This window comes from Arachis ipaensis, chromosome B3 (assembly GCF_059453495.1).
Source record: "Arachis ipaensis isolate K30076 ecotype BB chromosome B3, ASM5945349v1, whole genome shotgun sequence".
Classification (NCBI taxonomy): domain Eukaryota; kingdom Viridiplantae; phylum Streptophyta; class Magnoliopsida; order Fabales; family Fabaceae; genus Arachis; species Arachis ipaensis.
The window spans coordinates 139002286-139026883 of record NC_142438.1 but is presented as its reverse complement, the minus strand read 5'-3'; the positions used below and the strand labels follow the sequence as shown (position 1 = coordinate 139026883).

Sequence of the window (24598 nt, the reverse complement as noted above, 5' to 3'; positions counted from 1 at the left end):
AATTTTAAATTTTAGTATATGTATCAATCTCTAGACTAATAAATATGATACTAAATTTTAATCTTTTAGTATCTATCTCAATATTTCAAAACAAGAAGCTTTCTTAGATAAAGAAAGTATAATCTAAATCTTGATGGACCAAAGAATAAATACAAATAGTCAAAATTCAAGGACCAGTTTGTAAATAGTAAAATTTACTATATTTTTTTTTTGTCTATTATTATTATTATTATTATTATTATTATTATTATTATTATTATTATTATTATTATTATTATTATTATTGTAATAATAATATTATTATTATTACAATAATAATAATAATAATAATAATAATAATAATAATAATAATAATAATAATAATAATAGGACAGATTATAGGCCTAACAAAAATAATTTTAAAAAATTAAAATAAAAAACTGTATTTTAAGCCATAATTTAAAGACATATATTTAAATTTTTTTAATAAAAAATTGTTAATTTTATTATAATATGCTTATTATTTCCTTGATTGTTATATATTTATCTATTTAGCCAATATATTTAGAGCGGCTTTTAATTAAGATTCTTAAAGGATTAGTTTTCTTCTTATAATTACTATTTTGTTTCAAAACAAAATTAATTAATTTATTATTCACTATTATTTATTATTATTTCATTCCTTATTTTACTTAATTTAAAATAATTATAAAATCCTACTTAAAATTTTTGCAGATTTAATCATGTTTGATTATATTATACATTATAATTTTAATTTGAGTTTTAAAAAGGCTAAAATTTTAATTTTACTACAAAATGATAAAATATTCTTTAAGCATTCAAATAAAAATACTAAATTATCTATTTCAATGGTCATATTTTTATATGTATTATTTATATATATAATTTAATAAATAAAATTTATTAATGTTCATCTAAGATTATTATATAATTTTATTAATTTTTAAAAAAATAATGCTATATATCCAACTTTTTTTATGAATTAAGTTTAATCAAATTAAATAATAAAACTAGGAATAATGCTAGTCATAATTTATTTTTATTATGTTAGACTAATTTAATTAAAGTTGATTAAAAAAAATTTAATATGTAGTATTAATCTTATTAAAATTATCTAGTTATATTTATACAACTTAAACTTTTAGAAGAGATTATTAATAACATGTTATTGGCCAAAAACCTTATTATAATGACTCTAGAGTCTAGATAACTTGACGTGAATATATTTTTTTTTACATTAACTTTAGATAAAAAAAATTAGTTCTGTCATATAATTGAAAACTTAAAATACAATTAATAAGAAAATTTTATCTATAAAAAGAATTATTAATGAGATCTAATCTAGATATAATAAAAAATAAATCATATAAATAGAAATTTTGTATAAAATAGATAGAGTTAGATGCAAAATTAACAATATTTTTTAATTAATTTTTTAATTTATTCAATAATAATAATAATAATAATAATAATAATAATAATAATAATAATAATAATATATTTGTCTAACTTAATTTACAATATCTCTATGCATGTTAGTCATTCTATTCATAATTATATTATTAGATAAGTCACAAAAAAATTATATTATTAATAATTATTGTAAAATATTTAACAAAAAAATATATTAAACTTTCAAACAGGCATTGAATGTTTTTAATTCAGTATATTTCTTAGAAAAAATTTTTAAATACCATAAATAATAGTACGGCATCATTTTTCACCACTAATATGGAATCTGTAGCTTACTTTTTAAAGGTCCAATTTTTACTCTTCCCATTATAGACAATTCCTCAAAATAAATGCTATAATGTGTGTGTGTTGTAGACTAAAAAACAGGGTTAATGATCAAATTTGTTTCTGAAGATCACGTGATCTTCACTTTCGTTCTCGAATGATTTTTTAATCAAATTAGTCCCTAAAAAATAAACTGTAAGTCAAATTAGTCCTTCCGTCAGTTGGATGATAACGTGTTACGTTAAGTGCCACGTGGTACGCCACGTGGCAAGTCAGTGACACGTGACATCACTTAACATGTAAAAAAAATTTTTATTAGTCAAAATAGTTCTTAAAAATTCAGACATAAGTCATTTTCATTCCTCAAATTTAAAAAATTAGTTAAACTAGTCCTTATATAATTGACGATCTGACCCAAGGGGAGAAGACAAAACATTAACTGAGGAGTGGAGATATTAGTTTAGAAGTTTTTTTTATATACACACAACAGTAAAAAAAATTATATTATAAACTAATTCAATTTATTTATTTAAATAAATGTTCAACAAGTGTAAAATAAGTTGTTTTTGTTGTATTGATTATTAAATATTTAGGCAAAAATATTTTACATTATTAATATATTAAAATTAAATATAATTTTTATTTTCATTGATTTGGAAAAAAAATTTACGTAAATAAATTAAAAAATACATCTTATTACCAGATTCTCTTTAAGCAATTTTTGTTACACAATTTTTCTCTTTTTTATGTAAATCGTTACAAAATACAAGTTTAAAGCTATTAAAATTTATACACAATTACCTAATACGGTACAGTGATTTAGTAGTATGAATTGTTTGTGGATTGCTCTACCAAATTGCTACGGCGTTAATGATATTAATTTCCTTACTAAAACCCTGAGACCCACCAATAGTTTAGTAAGAAATGACCAAAAAACTTACAGTTTAAGATCCAACAGTGATTTGGTGGGAGAAGAACTAAACTAACTAAAATATTTATCAGGGATCATACAACCTGAGCTTTATTATAGTTTTGTCATTAACAAAAGTAGAATTGTAAAAAATATTTATAAAAACATTTGTATTAAGTCTCATGTGAAAAATAGAAGAAAATTTAATATATTTTAAAATATCAAAAATTTTAAATTTATGAAAAAAATGAGAAAAATTAATCTAAAGACTAATTTGATATGCATCTTTTAATTTTAAGGACTAAAATATTACGAGTAAAAATTAAATCACTTATAACAATGTTATGGATCGGAGATGATATATAGATAATAATTATATTAGATGCACATTAAAATTAATTATTAGTATAAAATATATATTAAAAATAAGTTAAGCAATATATATTTGTATATAAATATATAGTGCTGTAGATGATTTTAGTGTAAAATAGTATTTTTATATAATAAAATCATATCGCACAGACACACACCACATATTTAGGCCAGCAACCAATTTTTAAAAAAATAGAAACCATTAAAATCACAATGCCAATAAAGGTTTGGCTAGTTTTCATAAGCGGTATTATTTTGGAAAAGTTTAGGAGTCAGCAATTTTTTCAAATTCTAGCCAGTATGTAACCAGCAAAAAATAGTGAGTCATCGAATGAAATTTCACACTATTAAAATCATCATTGATAACTATTTAATGACTACAAATCACAAAAATTGCTGTCCCTCTAACACTCTTCTTTATAAAAATGTGTCATGGGGACGGGCTCTAGAATATGTTCTTAATATAATATGTAGAGACATATGGAGAGAATTTTTTTTATTTGTTTATTTATTTTGAGCTTCATCATTTCTAATTCCAAGACAGCATCTATTATTAGCTTTTAGGAAGAAACTAACAGATACGGAGAAAAAAGAACAACGTCTAAGGGTAACGTACGAGCTGAGTGAGCTTGCCAACCCCGAAAGTGGATGGAGGAAAAGAACACAGAAAGATTGGGGGGACAGGCCAACATTCCCATAAGATAATATTCGATATCTACTTAATATACTAAAACTGGTTTTTTCCCAATTACTAAAGGTGACATGTCGATTTCTCATGCCTCCGTTTTCCCTCCAAAACGAATAAATTTTTTTTTCTATTCTAAATTATTTTATTGTAATTATATTATAATTAATACTAAATGAATAATATATGATTATACTAATTTAACAACATATCTTCATTATAATTATATCAAATCAATATTTAATACACTATTAAACTATTTATCAATTATCAATTAAAAATACTTTTAATAATTTTAATGATAATAATAATATCAATACTAGTATTAATAATAATAAAAAATCTTTGTTACCCGTGATGTATATCAAATAATTTTTTTAAATTATTTTATAAAAAATATCTTTAATATAATTATATTGTAATTAATATTTAATGAATAATATATAATTATACTAATTTAAAAACATATCTTCATTATAATTGTATCAAATCAAAATTTAATACATTATTAAAAAATTACCTTAATAATAGGTAATTTACATATTTATTTTTGTTTTACTAAAGTCTATATATAGTATTTTTCTGTGCTACATGAATCTAAATTTGAGAGTCAATTCATAATTTTATATTTAGTGTTTTTTTTTTACTACTTCATAGAATAAGAATGTATTCTTCGTTTTTTATTGAAGTTGATCCTTTTAAGGTACAATTTATAATTTTTTATAATATTTTTCATATACTCATTCTATTATATTATTCTTTTGATACTTTTTTATTTGTTATTACTCTAAGTTATTCTTATCGTCTAATGTTCCAATTCGATTGTCTTTTGCCACAATCATTTACAATACATCACATCCATGAAATACCTCATCGAGTTGTCTTCACTGATTCGGGTTCCAACTACATGGATGTAAGCGTTCAAAGAAGAGGCAATAGTCTCTACTTTACCGAAGGATGGTTGGATCTACTCACCTATTATGACCAACCCAATGGAATGTGGTTAAAGTTAGATTTCTTAGGAGGAGCTCGATTTTTTATTGAGGAATTGCATCCACGGAACTTTATAGGGCAAGTTCAAGTTCCATCCCCTCCATGCTTTTTACGTCTGCCCGAAAATCTTCGAAGTGGAGCATATAATGAAATTGAATTCCCTCAGTTTCAATTTAGTTTTGCTAAATTCGTGACAAATTCAGATATGTAATTTCAACGATTGGCAATTCTATACCTTGCCGCATTGCATGAATAGCGGATGATGAAGCTTATCTAACAAGAGGATGGTCTGATTTTGCACGAATTCTAAATATTGAAACTTACGATGTTATTTCAATTGGTTGTCGTTACAAGAATGATTCTATACTATACGTGACTAAGGACTAGAATAGATTCAATATTGTTTAGGTAATTTGGTTTTACTATTAGCATTTAATTAAATTATAATTATAAAATTTTAAATTATTGCCTCAATTTATATATTACGATTATTTTTTGTGGATGTGCTATTTTTAAATAATTTAATAAAATGAAGTAGTGTCAAGATATTATTAAGTTTATTTTTATCCTTTATTTTTTTATTTGTATTTTTATTATATTTGACAAAAAATGAACCTACACATATATTAAATCGTTGACCTAAAGAAAATTTATTTGCCAATAGAAACAGATTTTATTTATAATTGGAATAAAATTTATTTGCCAATAATCGGTGGATAAAATTAAAATTACACCCGTGTCATATAATTATAATTGATTAATTGGTATAAAATGAAATTATACCCGTGCCATGAGTAATAATCTAAATAATTATATCTTAACAAAATATAATTTGAAATAATTTATAAATAATTTTCTTAACAAAAATAATTATTTAATAATTTATTTAAAAATCAATGCAAAAAATAATTATTAATAATAGTATTATTAACTGGATAAATAACATAATTTTAAATTATTACTTGAAATATAAATAATATATGGAAATCTATTGAGTAAATCAATGATTTTGCACCTTAATAATTTGACAATTATTACTCAATTAACCAGTTAATTGAATTAGTAATAACAATTTTCAATTTCAAATTTTGTATATTAAGTAGTTATTAAAAACTGGGTAATAACGATTTACACGGGAAAATCAGTGATAAATTCAATCAACCATATAAAAGATAATATACTAACAGTTTTAGTATATTATTTATGGCAAGCGAAATTATTTCCTCAGATTTTCTATTAAAATTGAAATTAGTAATAGTTTAAAAAAAGGTTTATTAATAAAATTATTAATAGTCACATTTTTATACACAGGATATATGTTTTCTATATATTATTTAAAAAATATAATGAAACATGAATAATGAATGAGTATGTTATTTCTTCGACTAGCTAATTAATGCAAAATCGAGTACCTTTTTTATTCAATTGAGGTCATATTCTGTTTGGTGAAAGTTTCAATCACCTTAATTAAATCCTGTCTTTTTTTTTTTTTTTTTTGGTGACTCATTAAATCCTGTCTTTGTACCTTAACTTATACAGGTAGTAATATGTTACATATTATTTGGTATATCTAAGTATTTATTTCCCATAACGGAGATGTAAAAAATCATATTAAGGTTTATTGTCAAATAATTAGTGGATGAATAATAGTAGATTATATTATTTTGAAAAAGTATTTTCATTATAATTATATCAAATCAATATTTAATTATGATAAAATATGTTAATTATAATTATATCATAGAATTATAATAATTACGATATTTATGTTATATATTTTAATCATTTATGTACGTAAATAATTAGAAATCAATTAAATCAAATTATCACGATAAATAATATGTTGTATATTATTACGGGAAATAATCCGTAGATAAAATTGAAATTACACCCGTGTCATATAATTATAATTGATTAATTGGTATAAAATGAAATTATACCCGTGTCATGAGTAATAATCTAAATAATTATATCTTAACAAAATATAATTTGAAATAATTTATAAACAATTATCTTAACAAAAATAATTATTTAATAATTGATTTAAAAATTAATGCAAAAAATAATTTTTAATAATAGTATTATTAACTGGGTAAATAATATAATTTTAAATTATTACTTGAAATATAAATAATATATGGAAATCAATTGAGTAAATCAATGATTTTGTACCTTAATAATTTGACAATTATTACTCAATTAACCAGTTAATTGAATTAGTAATAACAATTTTCAATTTCAAATTTTGTATATTAAGTAATTATTAAAAATTGGATAATAACTATTTAATGGAAAAATCATTGATAAATTTAATTAACCATAAAAAAAATAATATACTAACAGTTTTAGTATATTATTTATGGCAAAGAAAATTATTTTCTCAAATTAAATTTTATATAATTATAGTAAGTTTCTATAATTAAAGCAATATAAAACTGCTTCATATATAGCAATAATATTATATATATTTATATATCTCTTCTTTTATCTCTTTTTTTAAAATATTAGCATATAATTAATGTAAAAAATATATAATATTAAACTGTTTTGTTATGCATATATATGAATTTATATAATAACCCGTATAATTTATACGTATGTCATAATACATATGTCAAAAAAAGACTCCATAATTTTTTAAAATCACTGTTTTGTTATATGAAATTAAAATTGAAATTAAATAATTTCTATTTATATAATTTTTTTCTATTAGTATCAAGTATCTCCATTAAAAATTCATATCGTTTGTAATTAGTGTGTGTATATATATATATATAAGTCGTAATAGTCAATTGTTTCAATTATTTTTCATCTACAAAATTCGTACCTTATTCGTATTTCTTTTTCTCTTTATTATTTTTCATACCTAATGGCTACAAGCTATGATTCTATCAACAGTATTACCTGTAGTAGATTATGTAATGAAAAGGTTTGGAAAATAAAGGCAAGGATTATAAGGTTATGGAAAATTTCATCCAAATTTGACAAGAGTAAGACAGCTTATCTAGAAATGGTTCTCATGGATGATAAGGTAGGTTGATTATTCTACATGATTTCTTCGAGTGATGCTAAGTCCAGTTTATATATATTTACTGTTCACATTTTAACTTTATTTTGTGAGTAAACTTTTGGAGGAATCAACTACAGTGCGATTTAATAGAGTTGTAAGTGCTAATAGTCTTCGTTTTTAATTTATTTTATAGTGTGATAAAATTCATTATTCAGTGAAGAATTATTTGGCAAAGATATTTGAGAATGATCTGATCGAGGGGAAAGTTTATGTCTTCTCAAATTTTCTGATTGAAGAATCAAGCGAAATTTATCTTCCGACTACACATGTGTGTAGAATAACCTTTAAGAAGGAGTCACGTATAGTAAATACGATCGATGATCGTAACATTCCTGACAATCATTTCAATTTTCTCGATCATGCTGATATATTGAGACAAACAAATGAAAAAGCTAACTTATTTGGTGCGTAGTTAATTTGTATTATTATTATTATTATTATTATTATTATTATTATTATTATTATTATTATTATTTTGTTGTTTCATTTATTTGTCTTTAATTTCATGTTTTTAATTCGTCTTTTTTTTTTTAAATTAGATGTTATTGGACTCTTAACCGGAAAAGGAGAACTTATATCATGGTCAAAAGCAGGAAAAAGTGGCCATTACATTGTGGTTGATCTCCATGATTTGCAGTATGTGAAGATTTAAAATGTCACAATTTGTTTTGTAACAATTGTCTATTCATATGCAAATTTTTTTTATTATATATTATTACTTATTTGTTCTAATTTCCGTCTTTATTTAGAAATGAGGAAAAAATTAGATGCACACTATGGGATCAATTTGTAACTCAACTACTCAATTATTTACGTGATCACCAGGCAACCGAATATATAGTTATTATCCAATTTGCTGCACTTTTGTTGCCTAATGGAAGAACTGTACTTTCAAGGTTTAAAATTTCTTTGGCCATAAATGAGGATTTTTTGTGTAGCATTAAACAGGAAAGTCCTCTTGCAAGGTTAATATCTAAGGCCAAATTAATCATATGGGATGAAGCTCCAATGATAAGTAAGTATTGTTACGAAGCTTTAGACAAATGCCTCAGAGACATCTTAAGGTGCTCAGATTCGTATAATTCTCATTTGCCATTTGGAGGTAAAGTTGTTGTTCTCGGAGGAGATTTTAGACAAATTTTACCTGTGATTTCCAGAGGCTCAAGGCAAGATATAATTCAGTCTTTTATTAATTCTTCATATTTGTGGCATAACTGTAAGGTTTTGAAGCTTACAAAAAACATGAGATTGTCACTAGGTGAAAACAATAACATACAAGAACTCAGAAATTTTGCAGAATGGCTACTCAAAATTGGTGATGGTTTGGCTGGTGATACAACAGATGGTGAATCGATCGTTCATATACCATCTGACATTTTGATTAAGAACTCTGAGACAGCTTTGGATGACCTCATTGATTTCGTGTATCCAGATATGTTATCCAATTTATCCGTTAAAAATTATTTCAAGGATAGAGCAATTCTTGTACCAACTTTGGATTGTGTCACTGATGTCAACAACAAGATGACTACAGGGTTACCTGGACAAGAAAGAGTCTACTTAAGTTCAGACTCTGTGTGTGCTGAAGAGGGAAATATGGAATTTGAGTTAGATGCTTTCTCGCCGGAGATTCTAAATGGAATAAATTGTTCAGGTCTACCACCACACAAGTTGGTTCTGAAGGTTGGCGCTCCTGTTATGTTGCTGCGGAATATAAACCAAACTAATGGTTTGTGCAATGGAACGAGGATGCAAGTTAGAAGAATGGGAAATCATGTGATGGAATGCAAGACTTTAACTGGTAACAAAGCTGGAAGTATTGTTCTTATCCCAAGACTAAATCTAATTCCAAATAATGAAATATTGCCGGTCAAGTTTCAAAGAAGACAATTCCCAATTATCATGTCATTTGCAATGATAATAAATAAGTCCCAGGGACAAACTCTATCGAAAGTTGGAATTTACCTTCCAAGGCCAGTTTTCACCCATGGTCAATTGTATGTTGCGTTATCAAGGGTAACGAGTAAAGATGGTTTGCGAGTGCTGTTGCAAGATCATGGACACTTGGAAGATAACTGCACGATGAATGTGGTATATAGAGAAGTTTTTGAGAGCCTATAATAAAAAGGTAATAACAAAATGTCTTACTAAATCTATTTATTTATTAAAATTTATTACTATCACTTAAAAAAATTTAGAAATTCTAGGAACTAATAGATGAATTCTTATTGTACATTAATAGTTTGAGAATATTAAAATTATCATAAAAATTCGTATAATTTTATTCTCTTGACAAACAATTTTATTAATTACGTTAATCATATAATTTTATATACAAATATTGATACAGTGTTGTTTCATGTATATATTTTGCAAGTATCAAAGGATAGCATTGAATTGTTATTTAGTAGGTTTAAATTATTTATTGTTTATTACAAAACTTTCTGCATTAGGCTTCTCTATTAATTTGTTCTTCATTTTGAGCTGATTTTGATATTTTCTTAGTTCACAATAAACCAACATATAAAACTTTGTTGGTAGATTTAAGTATTACTAGATTATTTATGGTCATATTGAGTATATATGCCTGATTTATTGAAAAAAGTAGATTAAATAACTATTTTATAGTTAATATAATTAACGCTATATTAAGAAAAGAAAAACAACGCATACAAATTATTTTTTTATTAATTAAATTATTATAATTAAAATGAAATTTAATATAACAACTTAAAATTATAATTTCAATCTTATCAAACACGGGTGATTAAACTTGTTTAAAGGGATAAAGTTGGAAAGCAAATGTATAAAGGTAATTAGCCATTATTCTCCCTGTTTCAAAATATGCGTTGGTTTTTGCTTTTTGGATTATTAAAAAATATTATCTATCTATTCTATTATATAAAAATCGGATTTCTGCATTTAATGATGGAGTTGACGTGGCATGCTTTGGAGAGTGTTTCCCGATTTAATTATTTTAACTCATTCAATATAATTTATTGCAATAACTTAATTATTTCAACTAATTGATTTGATTAAATATTTAAATATAAATATAAATATAATTTATTATAATTTATATTACTTAATTAATTATACTACATTAATTGTAATTCGTTATATTAGTGAATTGGTTTTTTTCTTTATGAAGTCTAAAATAAAATAAATAATTTATTATTTATTCTAATTAAATTCATTAAATTTAATTATATATTATATATGAATTAATGTTAATTTATAAATTATTTTAGATTATAATATTCAATCAAATAAATTATAAATTACTTTAAATTATATACACACGGGAAAATGGATTTAAATGTGGTTTATATAGTATAGATAGTATTTAATTAAGAATGGTGTATTTTTAAATATTTTGATATGACTTAATTATATCAGCTAATTGATTTGATTAGATATTTAAATATCAATGTAATTTATTATGGTATATAATACTTGATTAATTTTACTACATTAATTGTAATTCCTTATATTGGTTAATTGGTTTATTCATTTCTAAAGTCTGAAATAAAATAAATAATTTATTGTTTATTCTAATTGAATTCATTAAATTTAATTATATTATATATAAATTAAAGATAATTTATAAATTATCTTATTTTCTTTTCTTTTTATATTCCGTGGATTGTTAAGTTTTAAGTTTTATATTTCTATAAGCAAAAGTAATATAAGGCAAAACTTTCTTCATTTTAAACGGAATTATTCTATGTATTATTAACTAATATCATTAGATTTGATTTATTAACAATCAGGGACAGATCCAGGAATCTAAGAGTGGAGGGGTCGAAAATTAAAATCTTGTATAATCAAATATAATGCTATATATTTAATAATAGATATAATTATAATTAATTTTTTGATTAAAAAAATTAATATATACTTGTCAAATAAAAGAATTATCTCAGTTTTTATAATTGTTTTTATAATTTTTCATAATTTTTTACATCTAATAAAATATAAAATTATATATTTTTAAATATTTTATTAATTAATTTATTTTATTAAGTATTTATGTGGTAGTAAGTTATATTTTTATATTTTATATCATTAAAAAATATAACATAAAATAATATAAGTTAATTGCACTAATAATTTTGTTACGTGAATTTAAAATATATTAAAGTATTTTTATATAATAATAGGGATAAAAATTAATTAAAAAATAATAAAAAAGAAACAACTAAATAAAATTAGAAAAAAATAATATTATCATAAATAATATTAAAGTATTTTTTATATGATTATAAATGTTAAAATTAATCTTAAAAAATATATAAAAATTCTAAATTAAATAAAAAATATAAATAATATAAATATATGTAGAAAAATTTAAACCCTAATACATAAAGAATAATAACTCTTTTTACTATCACTGCACTATTAAATTTTACTCTATACAATACATATATTATAATAGTATATGAGCTTTCAAAATTTGTTGGGGGGACCAAGGCCACTACTTGCCCCCCTTGAGTCCGTCCCTGTTAACAATATAAAATAATTTTATATAACAAATTATTAATTAAACTCATTCTAAAACGTAAGCAAAATAAATTAATTTCCTAGGCGGCCATGTAGATCCATGATTTATACAACAACTAGACAAAGCATAGAACTTGTGAATTGTGATAAAAAGGGAATAAAAAAGTAGGGCCCACATCATGTTGGCTTACTTGCCTCCATTGCATCTTAACAAAACATGGACCTACGGAGACTAATCCCAATTCCAAGTTGGGCAGATAGAAAACCTATCCGAATCTTATGCAATTAATTTCAACCTGCACCCAAAGTTCTCTTTTAGTCTTTTTGGGTCTTCTCTCTCCCAGCAAGCAAGCATATATGCCAGCAATGGAGAACGGCGTATATGCTTTTAAATTTTTGTTTTTAAATTTTAGAGTGTGATACTACATGTCGTGGAATCAAAAATATAAGTACTGTGTTTTGTGTTTTAATACTTTTGATCATGTGGAATTACAAGTGAAATTATAGAAAACAATAATAACAATTCTAGCAAATGGCTGGCATTCTAAAAATTAAAATTTGAAGTGATAAAAAATATTATTATATACACGTGGATAAATTGTATCACCAGGGATCATCCTTAAGTCCATACCTTTTCACATTAGTCTTGGAAGTACTCACAGAGCACATCCAAGAGCCTGTGCCATGGTGCATGCTTTTTGCCGATGATATCGTCCTTATGGGAGAGTCAAGGGAAGACCTAAATAAGAAGTTGGAGTTATGGAGAGAAGCTCTAGAAGTGTATGGTCTGCGCATAAGCCGTAGCAAGACGGAATATATGGAATGTAAGTTCAGTCTGAGAAGGAAAAATCCCAATATAGAGGTGAAGATTGGAGAAAACATCCTACGAAAAGTTAAAGTTTTAAGTATCTTGGGTGCATAATACAGGATAATGGAGAGATTGAACAGGATGTAAATCATAGGATCCAAGCAGGTTGGTCAAAATGGCGGAGTGCATCTGGTTTTATATGGGACAAAAAAGTACCTTTAAAACTTAAAGGTAAATTCTATCGAACCGCTATAAGACCGGCTATGCTGTATGGTACGGAGTGTTGGGCGGCTAAAGGGGAGCATGAACATAAGCTGAGTGTGGCAGAGATGAAGATGTTGAGATGGATGAGTGGTCATACGCGATTGGATAAAATAAGGAATGAAGATATAAGGGAGAGAGTTGGAGTAGCACCCATTGTGGAAAAGATGGTTGAATCGCGTCTCAGGTGGTTTGGATATGTGAGAAGAAGACCGATAGAACATCCAGTCAGGAGGGTGGATGAGATGGAAGATGGACAAAGGGCGAAAGACAGAGGAAGACCTAAGAAGACCATCCATGAGATGGTCAAACGAGATCTACATGTAAACGGTCTCTCTATAGACATGATACATGACAGAGTACAATGGCGTCGTTTGATTCATGTAGCCGACCCCAGTTAGTGGGACAATGCTTTGTTGTTGTTGTAGATTCTATGTTGAATTACTGAACAATTAATTAATCAATATATAATTTCAAGCTATATTTTTGTTATTATATAATACTTTTTATTATTTTATATTTGCAATAAATATTTTTTGTATAGCTCATTGCTAAAATAAAAAATTTTACTAATTAATTAGGTTCATAGTAGATTATAGTTATTTTTTTAAATCTAAGGACACTTTTTGTTAATTTCCATTCGATAATTTTTCTATCATGTATAATTATACAACTCATTTAAGCAATGATTATTGTACACAGGTACCAATATTTTACAGAACATTATGTATGGTACTAGACTCTTGATAAATCTAGATGTTCCTGAGGCTGTGATGCTTCGAAAAAGGTATTGTACTAATATTATGAATTATTTATGGTTGTGCATATTGACTATAATTTTATGGCGTTATAATTGATAAGTAGCATGTACTATAGAGAGATCTCGCAGTACCTGTCTGTGCTTTCTGGCAAATCGGCGTATGTTAATGAAGATGAAGTTTTATATTCCACTGAGACAATAAAGGAGTTACGTGCGGCTGCAGATGTGAGTGCCTTATAGAAAACTACTTTTTTATGTTTGGTTCATTGTTTGTTTTTTTGACTTTCAAACCGTTCATATGTAAGTTGGATTCTATGTTGTTCTGGCCACTGATGTTGAACCTGTTCTAAGTTGGTGGTATAAATCTTGTGTTTGCAGCGTGAAGGCAGAAGCTAATGCGGATACATACTTCTGCGATGGCTGTAATAAGGACGTGAATAATGTGGTTAATAGGTATGACTCTAATTAGACTTATTTGTGCAATCTTTTCATAAAAAAGCAATATAGTTATGTAATTGATTATGTCTCTTTTTAATTTATTTAGGAATATCTAGCTTAATACTAACAATTAGTAGACAATAAGAGAACAATTTATTAAAAACAAAAACTTCTTTGATTGATGGAAATATTGTCAATCCACAAAAAAAATGGCAAAATAAGATAGAGTGCATATAAAAAATTCATATACCTACAACAATTTTATACCAAAGTCTCTTCTGCTAGACCAAAATCTAGAAAACTGATAAGCCTAAAAATTTGTGTTTGAGCATTTAAATTGTGTTGAATATAATTTTTATGATTTTATTGTAACTAAAGGGTGACAGGCCAAGTGTTAATTGATGTTTTTGAATAAAAAAATAGGTATAAGTTGAATTTGTTGGTTTTTGATGATACTACTACAACAACTTTTGTTGTGTTCGATAAGGAAGCCACAGCTCTATTCGGACGGACCTGTACTGAGATGGTGAAAGAGTTGAATGTATGTGGTTTCTGCTGTTGAAACCATTTGAATGGTTATGATGATTCAATATTGGATGTGAATATAGAAGATAATTTTATACCATCTTCAGAAACTTTAGACGGTATGTAAAAATTTTATCTGTATGTTTATTTGCATCTTTGTGTACATCATGGACTAAATTGCATAGGTATGACAACTGAGTATCTAAAGAGAGTTTATTCGGCAGATGTGTGGGATATAGAAAATTCTATTTATCAATGTCAACACTGTAAAGCATGGATGTGGTCTGAAGAAAGGCTTGCTAAATTCAAATAGTCGCCCAAACCCAAGTTTTTATTATGTTGTATGGAAGGAAATATCAAGCTTTCTCTATTTTCTGTGCCTCCTGATGAGCTCATTCAGCTTCATACTAGAGGAGATCAAAGAAGTATTCATTTCCTAAAAAATATAAGGGCATTTAATTCAATACTTTGTTTTACATCAATGGCCAGAAAAATTGATCGTGGGGTGAACAATGGGACTGCTCCTCCAATTTTTAAGCCTGGGTTCAAAACTAGCATAGCATTGGTAGCTTACTTCCTCCGAATAGTCTCTGACCAACATTTGTCCAGCTATATATCTATGACACAGAAAATGAGATTGATAATTGGATAGGCACACTTCGGTAATTTTCATGCAACCAGTCAAATATTTTAGTTATTTTTTATCTGTGAGAGAAAATAACATAAAATTTATTGTGTTTTTTTTTTTTTTGTGTGTGCAGTTCCAATGAAGCTATAAATGAGCGGGATAAGAAAATTGTGGCAATATTAAGAAACATGCTAGACAAATATAATAGTTTGGCAAAGAGTTTTTGCTATGCGAGAGATAGGTACCAACAGAAAAATTGCACAAATATAAATCTTAAGTTGATTAGTAAAAGGACTACAGATAGCAGGACATACAACTTGCCATCTGCATCTGAAGTGGATGCATTGATTATTGGCGATGTCGAACAACTAAGCAAAGATAGAGATATTATTATAAAGAGTCAAACTAGAAAGCTCCGACAGATTGATATTTTTCACCCATCTTATTTAGCCTTGCAATATCCATTGTTATTTCCATATGGGGAGGATGTATTTCGTTTGGGTATTGCAACATCAGATTCTATCTCTGCTATGCCTACAAAGAAAAACAAAACAATCACTTTGTGATAATTCTTTGCTTTTCAACTACGTACAGAAAAGGACGGGTGAATCTCCGTTAATTCTGAGATCAAAGAGATTATTCCAACAGTTTCTGGTAGATGCCTACATAATGGTGAAATCAGAGAGGTTAAAATCCTTTAGGTATAAACAACCATAGTTGAGGGTTAATAAATACAAATGTCTGTATGAAAGTCTTATAAACGGGATGTAGATGCTGCAACGCTTGGCAAAAGAATCATTCTTTTCAGTACTTTTACCGGTGGACCTAGGTACATGATGAATAATTGTAAAGATACATGTGCAATTTGCAGATATTCAGGATATTCTAGCTATTTTATCACTATGACCTGTAACCCTGAATGGGATGAGATAAAAAGAGAAGTGACTCCCATTGGATTAAAGGCAAAAGATCGCCCTGATATATTGTGTCGAGTTTTCAAGATCAAACTTGATGGTTTGATTGATGACCTAAAAGAGGAAAAAATCTTTGGCAAAATTTTGGGATATAAGTCTGTGTTTATGCAACACCTTATTAAAATCTTATGTTGTAATGTTTTGCTCATTTGTCTTTTTCAATTTTCAGATGTTTGCACTATAGAGTTTCAAAAGAGAGGGCTTCCACATGCACATGCACTTTTATTCATGAGTAACGAGTTCAAGCCACAAACACCAGATGACATAGACAAACATATAACAGTTGAGATTCCTGATGAAAATGAAAGGCCAAATCTACATGGAACTGTTCAAAATTACATGGTACATGGTCCATGTAGTCCGTACAATAAGAATTCACCTTGCGTGAAGAATGGATGATGTTCAAAGTTTATCCCAAAGAGTTTAGACAACGAACACTCATTGATGAAGCTAGATTTCCCAAATATAGGCATACTGATAACGGTCGAACAGTGAAGAAAAGAAAATGTGTACTAGACAATAAGTTCATTGTTCCTTATAATCCAGAATTGTTGCTCATGTTCGGGTGTCACATAAATATGGAATACACATGCCAAATAAGTTCTATTAAGTATTTGTTTAAGTATGTACACAAAGGCAATGACCGTGTAACAACTACCCTATATAACACTGGTGATCCGTTAGAAGCCACACAAGTTGGTGACAAAATTAGGAATTACTACGATTGTAGGTACATTTCGGTATGTGAGGCAGTCTGGTTTATTTAGATATGAAATCCAAGAGAAAGAACCATCTGTGATTAGACTTCCATTCCATTTGGAGGATGAGAAACCCATGGTTTATAGTGAAACTTCTAATGTGAATGATATCGTCGAAAGAGCAATATCTCAAGTCCATGTTTTTGGGATGGATGGCGGCGAACATGTCATATCCCTATGCTCGAAGTCTGACTTATGCTGAATTTCTAACCAAGTTTGTTTGGAAGGACGATGCTTTAAAGTGATTTCCTTGAAAGCAAGGCTTCGCAATTGGAAGGTTGACTCATGTACCTGCAGGTAATGATAAGTTTATATTCAATTTTGATCTTATTTATTTGATGATTTAAATTTAAAATCTTAACAGCATGTACCCCACGCCCATTTTATTCAATTTATCTATACTAGAAAACAAATGTTCAAATAATTTTCAGCAGTTATAATCTCTAGATTATACAATTTTAGAATTGTTCTATATTTTTTAGAAAAATTAATCTTGTGCGGATGTGTAGCTACATAATAATTGAAATCGCATAGCCTAATCCATTTAGCAATTTAAAAGTGGGATTTTAACCAAGTTTTTTGCAGCAAATACCGAAGAATATTACCAACGACTTCTCTTGAATACTCAAAGAGGATGTATGAATATTTGAGATATAAGAATAGTACGAGGAACAATTTATGCTATGTATAGAGATGCATGCTTCGTCCTTGGACTCTTGCAAGATGACAGAGAATTCATGGATGCAATTAAGGAAGCAAGCTCGTGGGCCTCAGGATCATATGTTAGAAGGTTATTTGTCATTCTATTAACATCCAACAATATCTCAAGACCAGAACATATCTGGGATAGATGTTGGCATGAACTCTTAGATAATATTTTGTATCGATAGAGAACCATGATGAACATGAGGGGTAAGTTTTTATAATTGCAATTATAAAAGTTCTTCATTATTGATCATTTTTAGTTTGGTTGAATTTTTATAGTATCCTATAATATAGAGAGTTAACCATATCAGATGATGAAATTAATCAGTTGTGCTTAATAGATATAGACAAGATCTTACATTCCTATGGTAAAACCTTGAAAGACTATCCTCTTATGCCTTTAGCAACTGAAGTTGATAGTTATTTGTTAACCGAAAGGGTTATTAGGGAAGAGCTAAACTTTAACAGGGATGATTTAAAGAAAAATACCTCAGACATGTTAGCCATCGCAACACCTGAGCAGAAATATGCATTCGATAAAATTGTTACAGCTGTGTATTATGATGAAGGGGTTTTTTCTTTGTGTATGGTCATAGGGGTACTGGAAAAATATTTCTCTGGAACCTTATGTCTGCTGAGATTCACTCAAAGGGTGATGTTGTGTTAAACATTGCTTCAAGTGGTATTGCATCTTTACTTCTTTCCAATGGAAGAACAGCACACTCAAGGTTTAAAATACCACTGAATATAACTAAGGATTCTGTATGTAACATCAAACCAGGTTCCCCTCAAGCAATGCTGTTGTTGAAAGCCAAACTTATAATTTGGGATGAGGCTCCAATGGTTAGTAGGTACTGTTATGAAGCACTTGATAAATTCTTAGGTGATATCATGAGGTTTTCTCCAACATATAACAAAGATTTTCCCTTTGGAGGAAAAGTGGTTGTACTAGGGGAGACTTTAGACAAATTCTTTCTATCATTTTACAAGGATTGAGACAAATTAGTCTTACCTTTGGAAGTTTTGTCAGGTGCTCAAACTAATAAAAAATATGAGACTCTTTGTAGGGACGACTGCTTCAGATCAAGATGAGACAGAGAAATTTGGTGAGTGCTTATTGAAAGTTTGTGATGGTCTAATATGTGACAATATGGATGGTGAATCTGAGATATGTCTTCCAAGAGATATTGTTATTCCTTCTTCGAACCAGGCATTTGATGAGTTCGTTCATTTTTCTTATCAAAATATTTTGGATAACATGTCCTTAAAGGATTTTTTCAAAGCAAGAACTATACTGGCTCCCTCGCTGGACATCGTTGAAGAGATCAACGACCATCTGATGGCTGTCATTTCTGGAGGAAAAAAATTATATCTTAGTTCGGATTCGATTTGTATGAATGAAGGGAATATGGAGAGTCAAATAGATCTCTATGCTCTTGAATTACTGAATAGCATAAATTGCTCTGGTTTGCCTCCACATAAATTAATACTTAAAGTTGGTGTTCTGGTGATGTTATTGAGGAATATTGACCAATCCAGTGGTCTTTGTAATGGTACAAGGCTACAAGTTAGGATACTTGAAAATCATGTCATAGAATGTGAAGTCTTAACGGGTAACAATGTTGGTCATATTGCTTTGATTCCAAGAATGAATATGGTACCAACAAATGAAACCGTCCGAGTTAGATTCCAACGAAGACAGTTTCCCATAATAGTATCATTTGCCATGACAATTAATAAGTCTCAAGGACAAACTTTATCTCATGTTGGATTGTACTTGCCCAAACCAGTTTTTATACACGGCCAACTATATGTGGCACTTTCAAGAGTTAAGAGTTAGAGAGGTTTACAAGTTTTACTTATGAATCACGTAGGAATATCTGCAAATTCAACTATCAATGTTGTTTATAGAGAAGTTTTTGAAAAAATAGGATTCTAATATAAATATTTTAATTTTATTTTAAATATTGTATCAATGTATAATTATTTTACTTAAAAAAAGTGTAAAATAATTATTACTCACTATTTTTAAGTTAAACTTTGATTTTGATAATAATTTTATAAATTTTTAACATAATAATTATTTAGTGTTTTTTTGAAAAATATCTAAACATATAAATTTTTTTTTTACTTTTATAAATTTTTTCCGTGCTGAGCACGGGTTCATACACTAGTTATATCTAAAAAGTGAAGAGTATCCAATATTCAATATGATTGTAGATATGTAAATTCTATATAAATTTTTTTCTCAAACAAAAATGATTTTGATATAGAGTAGTTAATGTTTGTTATAAGATCTGATGTTTCGACAATTATATATCCTCTTTATTATGTTTGGTTTTCATAATTAAGGTTTTGAAAATCAAATGGGTCATTAAACTGTATTAGCTATTAATTTATTGATTTATTTAGTTTAATTGAAATAATTATTTTATAATAAAATAATAAATAGAATATAAATAAATATATTACAATATAATTATATTCTAACATAAATCTTAAAATATTATCCAAATTAAAAATATTACATCACTCAAAGTGTTATAATTAATCTCATTTAAATACAAACTAAATAAATATCAAAATATTAAAGATAAATATTAAAATTTGTTATTAATCATCAAAATCAAAAGAGAAGAACCATATTAAAAATCTTCAACTACTTATTGGAGTACACACTCTCAAATGTGATTTATTCATTTTTCTTAAACATCTCTTTTAACTTTGTTAAGAACAATTCTTTAATTAAATAGTCAAAGCACAATACAAAGAATGCAAAAAATTAAGCTACACAAAGCATAAGAATGCGAAAACAGCATAAAAAACAGCAACACAGCTTCCGTATACATATTCAAAATAGTTTTGAGCTGATAAAATTCTTTCTCACTATCTTTGGAGAAAATTATACAATCATCCACAAAGAAGAGGTCTGAGACAGCTGGTGCAGTAGGGGCAATTTTAACTCTAAAAATTCTGCCCTCTTTTCTAGCCTTGTCCATAAGGATGGGGAAAACCTCAGCCGCTATGATAAAAAGGTATGGCGATAAGGAATCCCCCTGCCCAAGTTCCCTCTGCGGCACAACGTTCCTTGACAAAAGTCTATTAATTTTAATCTTATAACTGACTTGTCTCACACACTTCATTATTATCTTGACCCAATGCGGGTTGAACCCAAAGGTCTTTAGAGTTGCTTCTAGGAATGACCACTCCAACCTATCATAAGCTTTATTCATGTCAACCTTAATGGCTAAATTCCTGGAAGCATTTGTTCCTTTTTTTTTTATTTAAAGCATGGAATATTTTTTACACAATTACCATGTTATCTTGAATCAGGCGTCCCCCCACAAAAGTATTTTGGATGGTGATATAATTTTATCTATTATTCTTCTAAGCCTAATAACCATCACCCTAGAGATAATCTTGTAAATGAAGTTGTAACAGCTAATCGGCCTAAGCTGATTAAGGGTTTTCGGGTAGTTAGTTTTAGGGACCAATACCAAAAAGGTTTCTCTAATACTGCTTGGTAAATTTCTGTCATGAAAAAAGCTATTAACAACTTCATAAACCTCTTTCTCAACAACTGTCCAATGCTTTTGAAAGAACAGACCATTTAATCCATCTGGTCCTAGTGCCTTGAGACTTCCAAGGCTAAAGGTAGCCTCTTTGATCTCCTGATCAGTAACCTCCTTCATGAGCTCCCCATTCATATCTTCAGTCACTCTAATAGGAATATTACTTATGCATTCAGTCATATTTAAATTCTCTGAAGCCTTAAAAAGATTTTGAAAAATATCTGCTGCCAACTTAAGAATATCATTCTCCCTACATACCCATTCTCCTCTGGAATCCTTTAATATGTCTATCCTATTTCTATCCCTTCTTTGGATGGTAGAGGCATGAAAAAAGATGTATTCTTGTCCCCAAATTTCAACCATTTCACCCTCGACCTTTGACCCCAATATTTTTCCTCTTGTCTCCATAATCTAGTAATCTCCATTTTTAGTCTGTTGATCTCCTGTTGCTGTGTCTCTGTACATTCTCCTTCTTGCGCTTGCTTGAGGCTGTACTTCAGTTTTTCTATTTCAACATATGCCCTCTTAAAATTTTCCCTACTTCATTTGATCATTTCCTTCTTACAATTTTGTATCCTTCGATATAAATTTGTCTAATGATTAACTCCACTATTACAATAAGAACTACTCCATCCCCTCATTATAATAGTGTCACAGTCGGCATGGTCAGCCCAATAGGCCTCAAATTTAAAACTTTTACTCCTCTTTCCTTACGGTTCAACATTGAGAACTAGAGGAGTATGATCCGAGCTTATAGCTGGTAAGGCTGAAAGCGTGGCATGTTGGAAATCTCTTCTCCATTCCCAATTAACGAGTACTCTATCTATCCTCTCTTTAGTAACAAAATCATTCCTTAGGTTAATAAACCACGTGTATTTCATCCCTTGTAGTTCCAAGTTCATGAGTGCATTTTCATCTACAAAAGTCCTAAAAGTTTCAATCTGACTAGTCGATTTTGGGTGCAATCCTACTTTTCTCCTCTTGGGAAATTACATCATTAAAGTTCCCAATAAACATTTTTGGCTCTTCCAAATTTTGATTAGCACAAGTTAACTCCTTTCATAACTCCTTTCTTCTCTTGTGATTTAGATGGCCATAAACAAAAGTTGCTTTCCAATCCTTATCATTGCCACTACTGATTTTAGTTTTTATAAAGTTGTCAAACCAAGCATAAACATGAATATTTACATTATTCTTCCAAAATAAACACAATCCCCCGGACAGCCCCTAGGATTCCACACAAAATATGTTGTCAAAACTTAACTTTCTCCTAATTTTATCACAACTTAGTTTGCTAGCTTTGGTCCCCATAAGGAACAAAAAGGACGGCCTGAAAGATTTATAGACACTTTTTAATTCATACACTATCGAGGGGGCCGCCATCCCTCGACAGTTCCAGCTGACGACAATCATGGCTGTTGGTGGGGCATGTCAAGGCCCGCCTCCTCGGCCGTGATTGTTCCATATTCTTTTTGAACTTCTTACTTGGTTCTTGCATACAAAGGTCTTTTGCTTCTTTCATATTTGCTTCATAATCTACCTTGTTGCTTATATCTCTTTTTCTTTTAAGGTTCAGAGTTATCCCTATGTTATAAGCCAACTCCAAAGCCCACTGATGATCATTCCTCTATTGTGGCATTGCAATATTATCCTCTTCCATTTCTAGCTGATCCTCAGCTAGTTCGACGTAATACTCATCCCCATTCTCCATTCTCTGAATCATGGTTCTGCTCTGCCACCTGTAGTAACAATTATTTTCATTTTTGGTTTTCTTCTGTAACTCCACAGCTACCCTGCATTATGCCTTATGATTTCTGTCTCCTTCTCTGCTTGTTTCAGCATTTCCTTGTTGTCATGTTGAATTTGTTAGGTATCCTTCTTGCCAAAAAACTTTTCTAGCTCTTCCCTTATTGTTAGACACATGTCACTCCCTGTCACCTTTCTCTACTTGCTGGTTTTTTGTTTGGCCCTCAGTTTCCTTCAGTCCAACTAGCTATAACTCATTCAACGTTGATTTCGTAGCGAAAGTTTGGGCATCGTTATTATCCATAACTTATATATAGTCCTCTTGCCCCCTCCTTGTCATCCTGATTTTGCACGGTCTAGATACTTCTTGATTCAAAGAGAAAATTACATTGGGCCTGGAAGCCCAATTCTCCTATTCTAATTCTTGAAGCCTATCTTTTCCTTTTCTCATCCTATTTATAAAGTCTGCTCTTTTCTCACCCATTCTTAATTCTTTCCTTTCTGAAATAACACACATGTTTAATAGATTTTCTGAAACCTCCTCGATTTGCTCTCTTGATCATTGGCTCTCCCTACCTCGAACCTTTTGTTGCTCTGAGTCAGCTTCGAAAGTTCTCTAAATCCCTCCTCCTACTCTCTTGCCTGTACCACTCTCTTTTGCTCGTTGCTCCCTTCATAGTGTCCATTGTTGCATGCTCTCCCTCACACGTTTGTTTATTGTCTATCCACTCCCTATTTTCGTCTTTCTCTTGCTACTCTGTTCCCCTGGCTAAAAGGGGCTTAGCTCTATTAACCCCTAATCTCAGTCCATATCTTGGTTTCATCGAGTCCCAGCTTGCTGTAGCCATTGGATTTTTACATTCCTTCTTACTATGACCAAGGATTCCATAGTTTAGATAGTAGCTATCCTGAATCCTTTCATATTTGAAATAAACCCAAAAAGTTTGATGATTTTCTATTGCTAGCCAGAAGCCAGTAGATAAAGGTTTAGTGATGTTCAACGTTACCTCCACCCTGAAAAAAGTTCTCTGTAGTATGTTATTCAATCGTGGATTCTCCATTTCTATCACGACTCCTATTTTCTTACCGATAGTCTCAACCGTTTTCCTTGTTATGTAATTAAGTGGAAGCCCATATGTTTGTACCCATAATT

General features: G+C 28.5%; 1 protein-coding gene across 1 annotated transcript; it reads left to right on the top strand.

Annotated features, from left to right (window-relative positions):
- The first annotated feature begins 19178 nt into the window (after nt 1-19178).
- On the top strand, nt 19179-19967 carry LOC107633974 (uncharacterized). Its single transcript, XM_016337560.1, has one exon. It carries the CDS (start codon nt 19179-19181, stop codon nt 19965-19967), a length of 789 nt encoding a protein of 262 aa, XP_016193046.1.
- The last annotated feature ends 4631 nt before the right edge of the window (nt 19968-24598 follow it).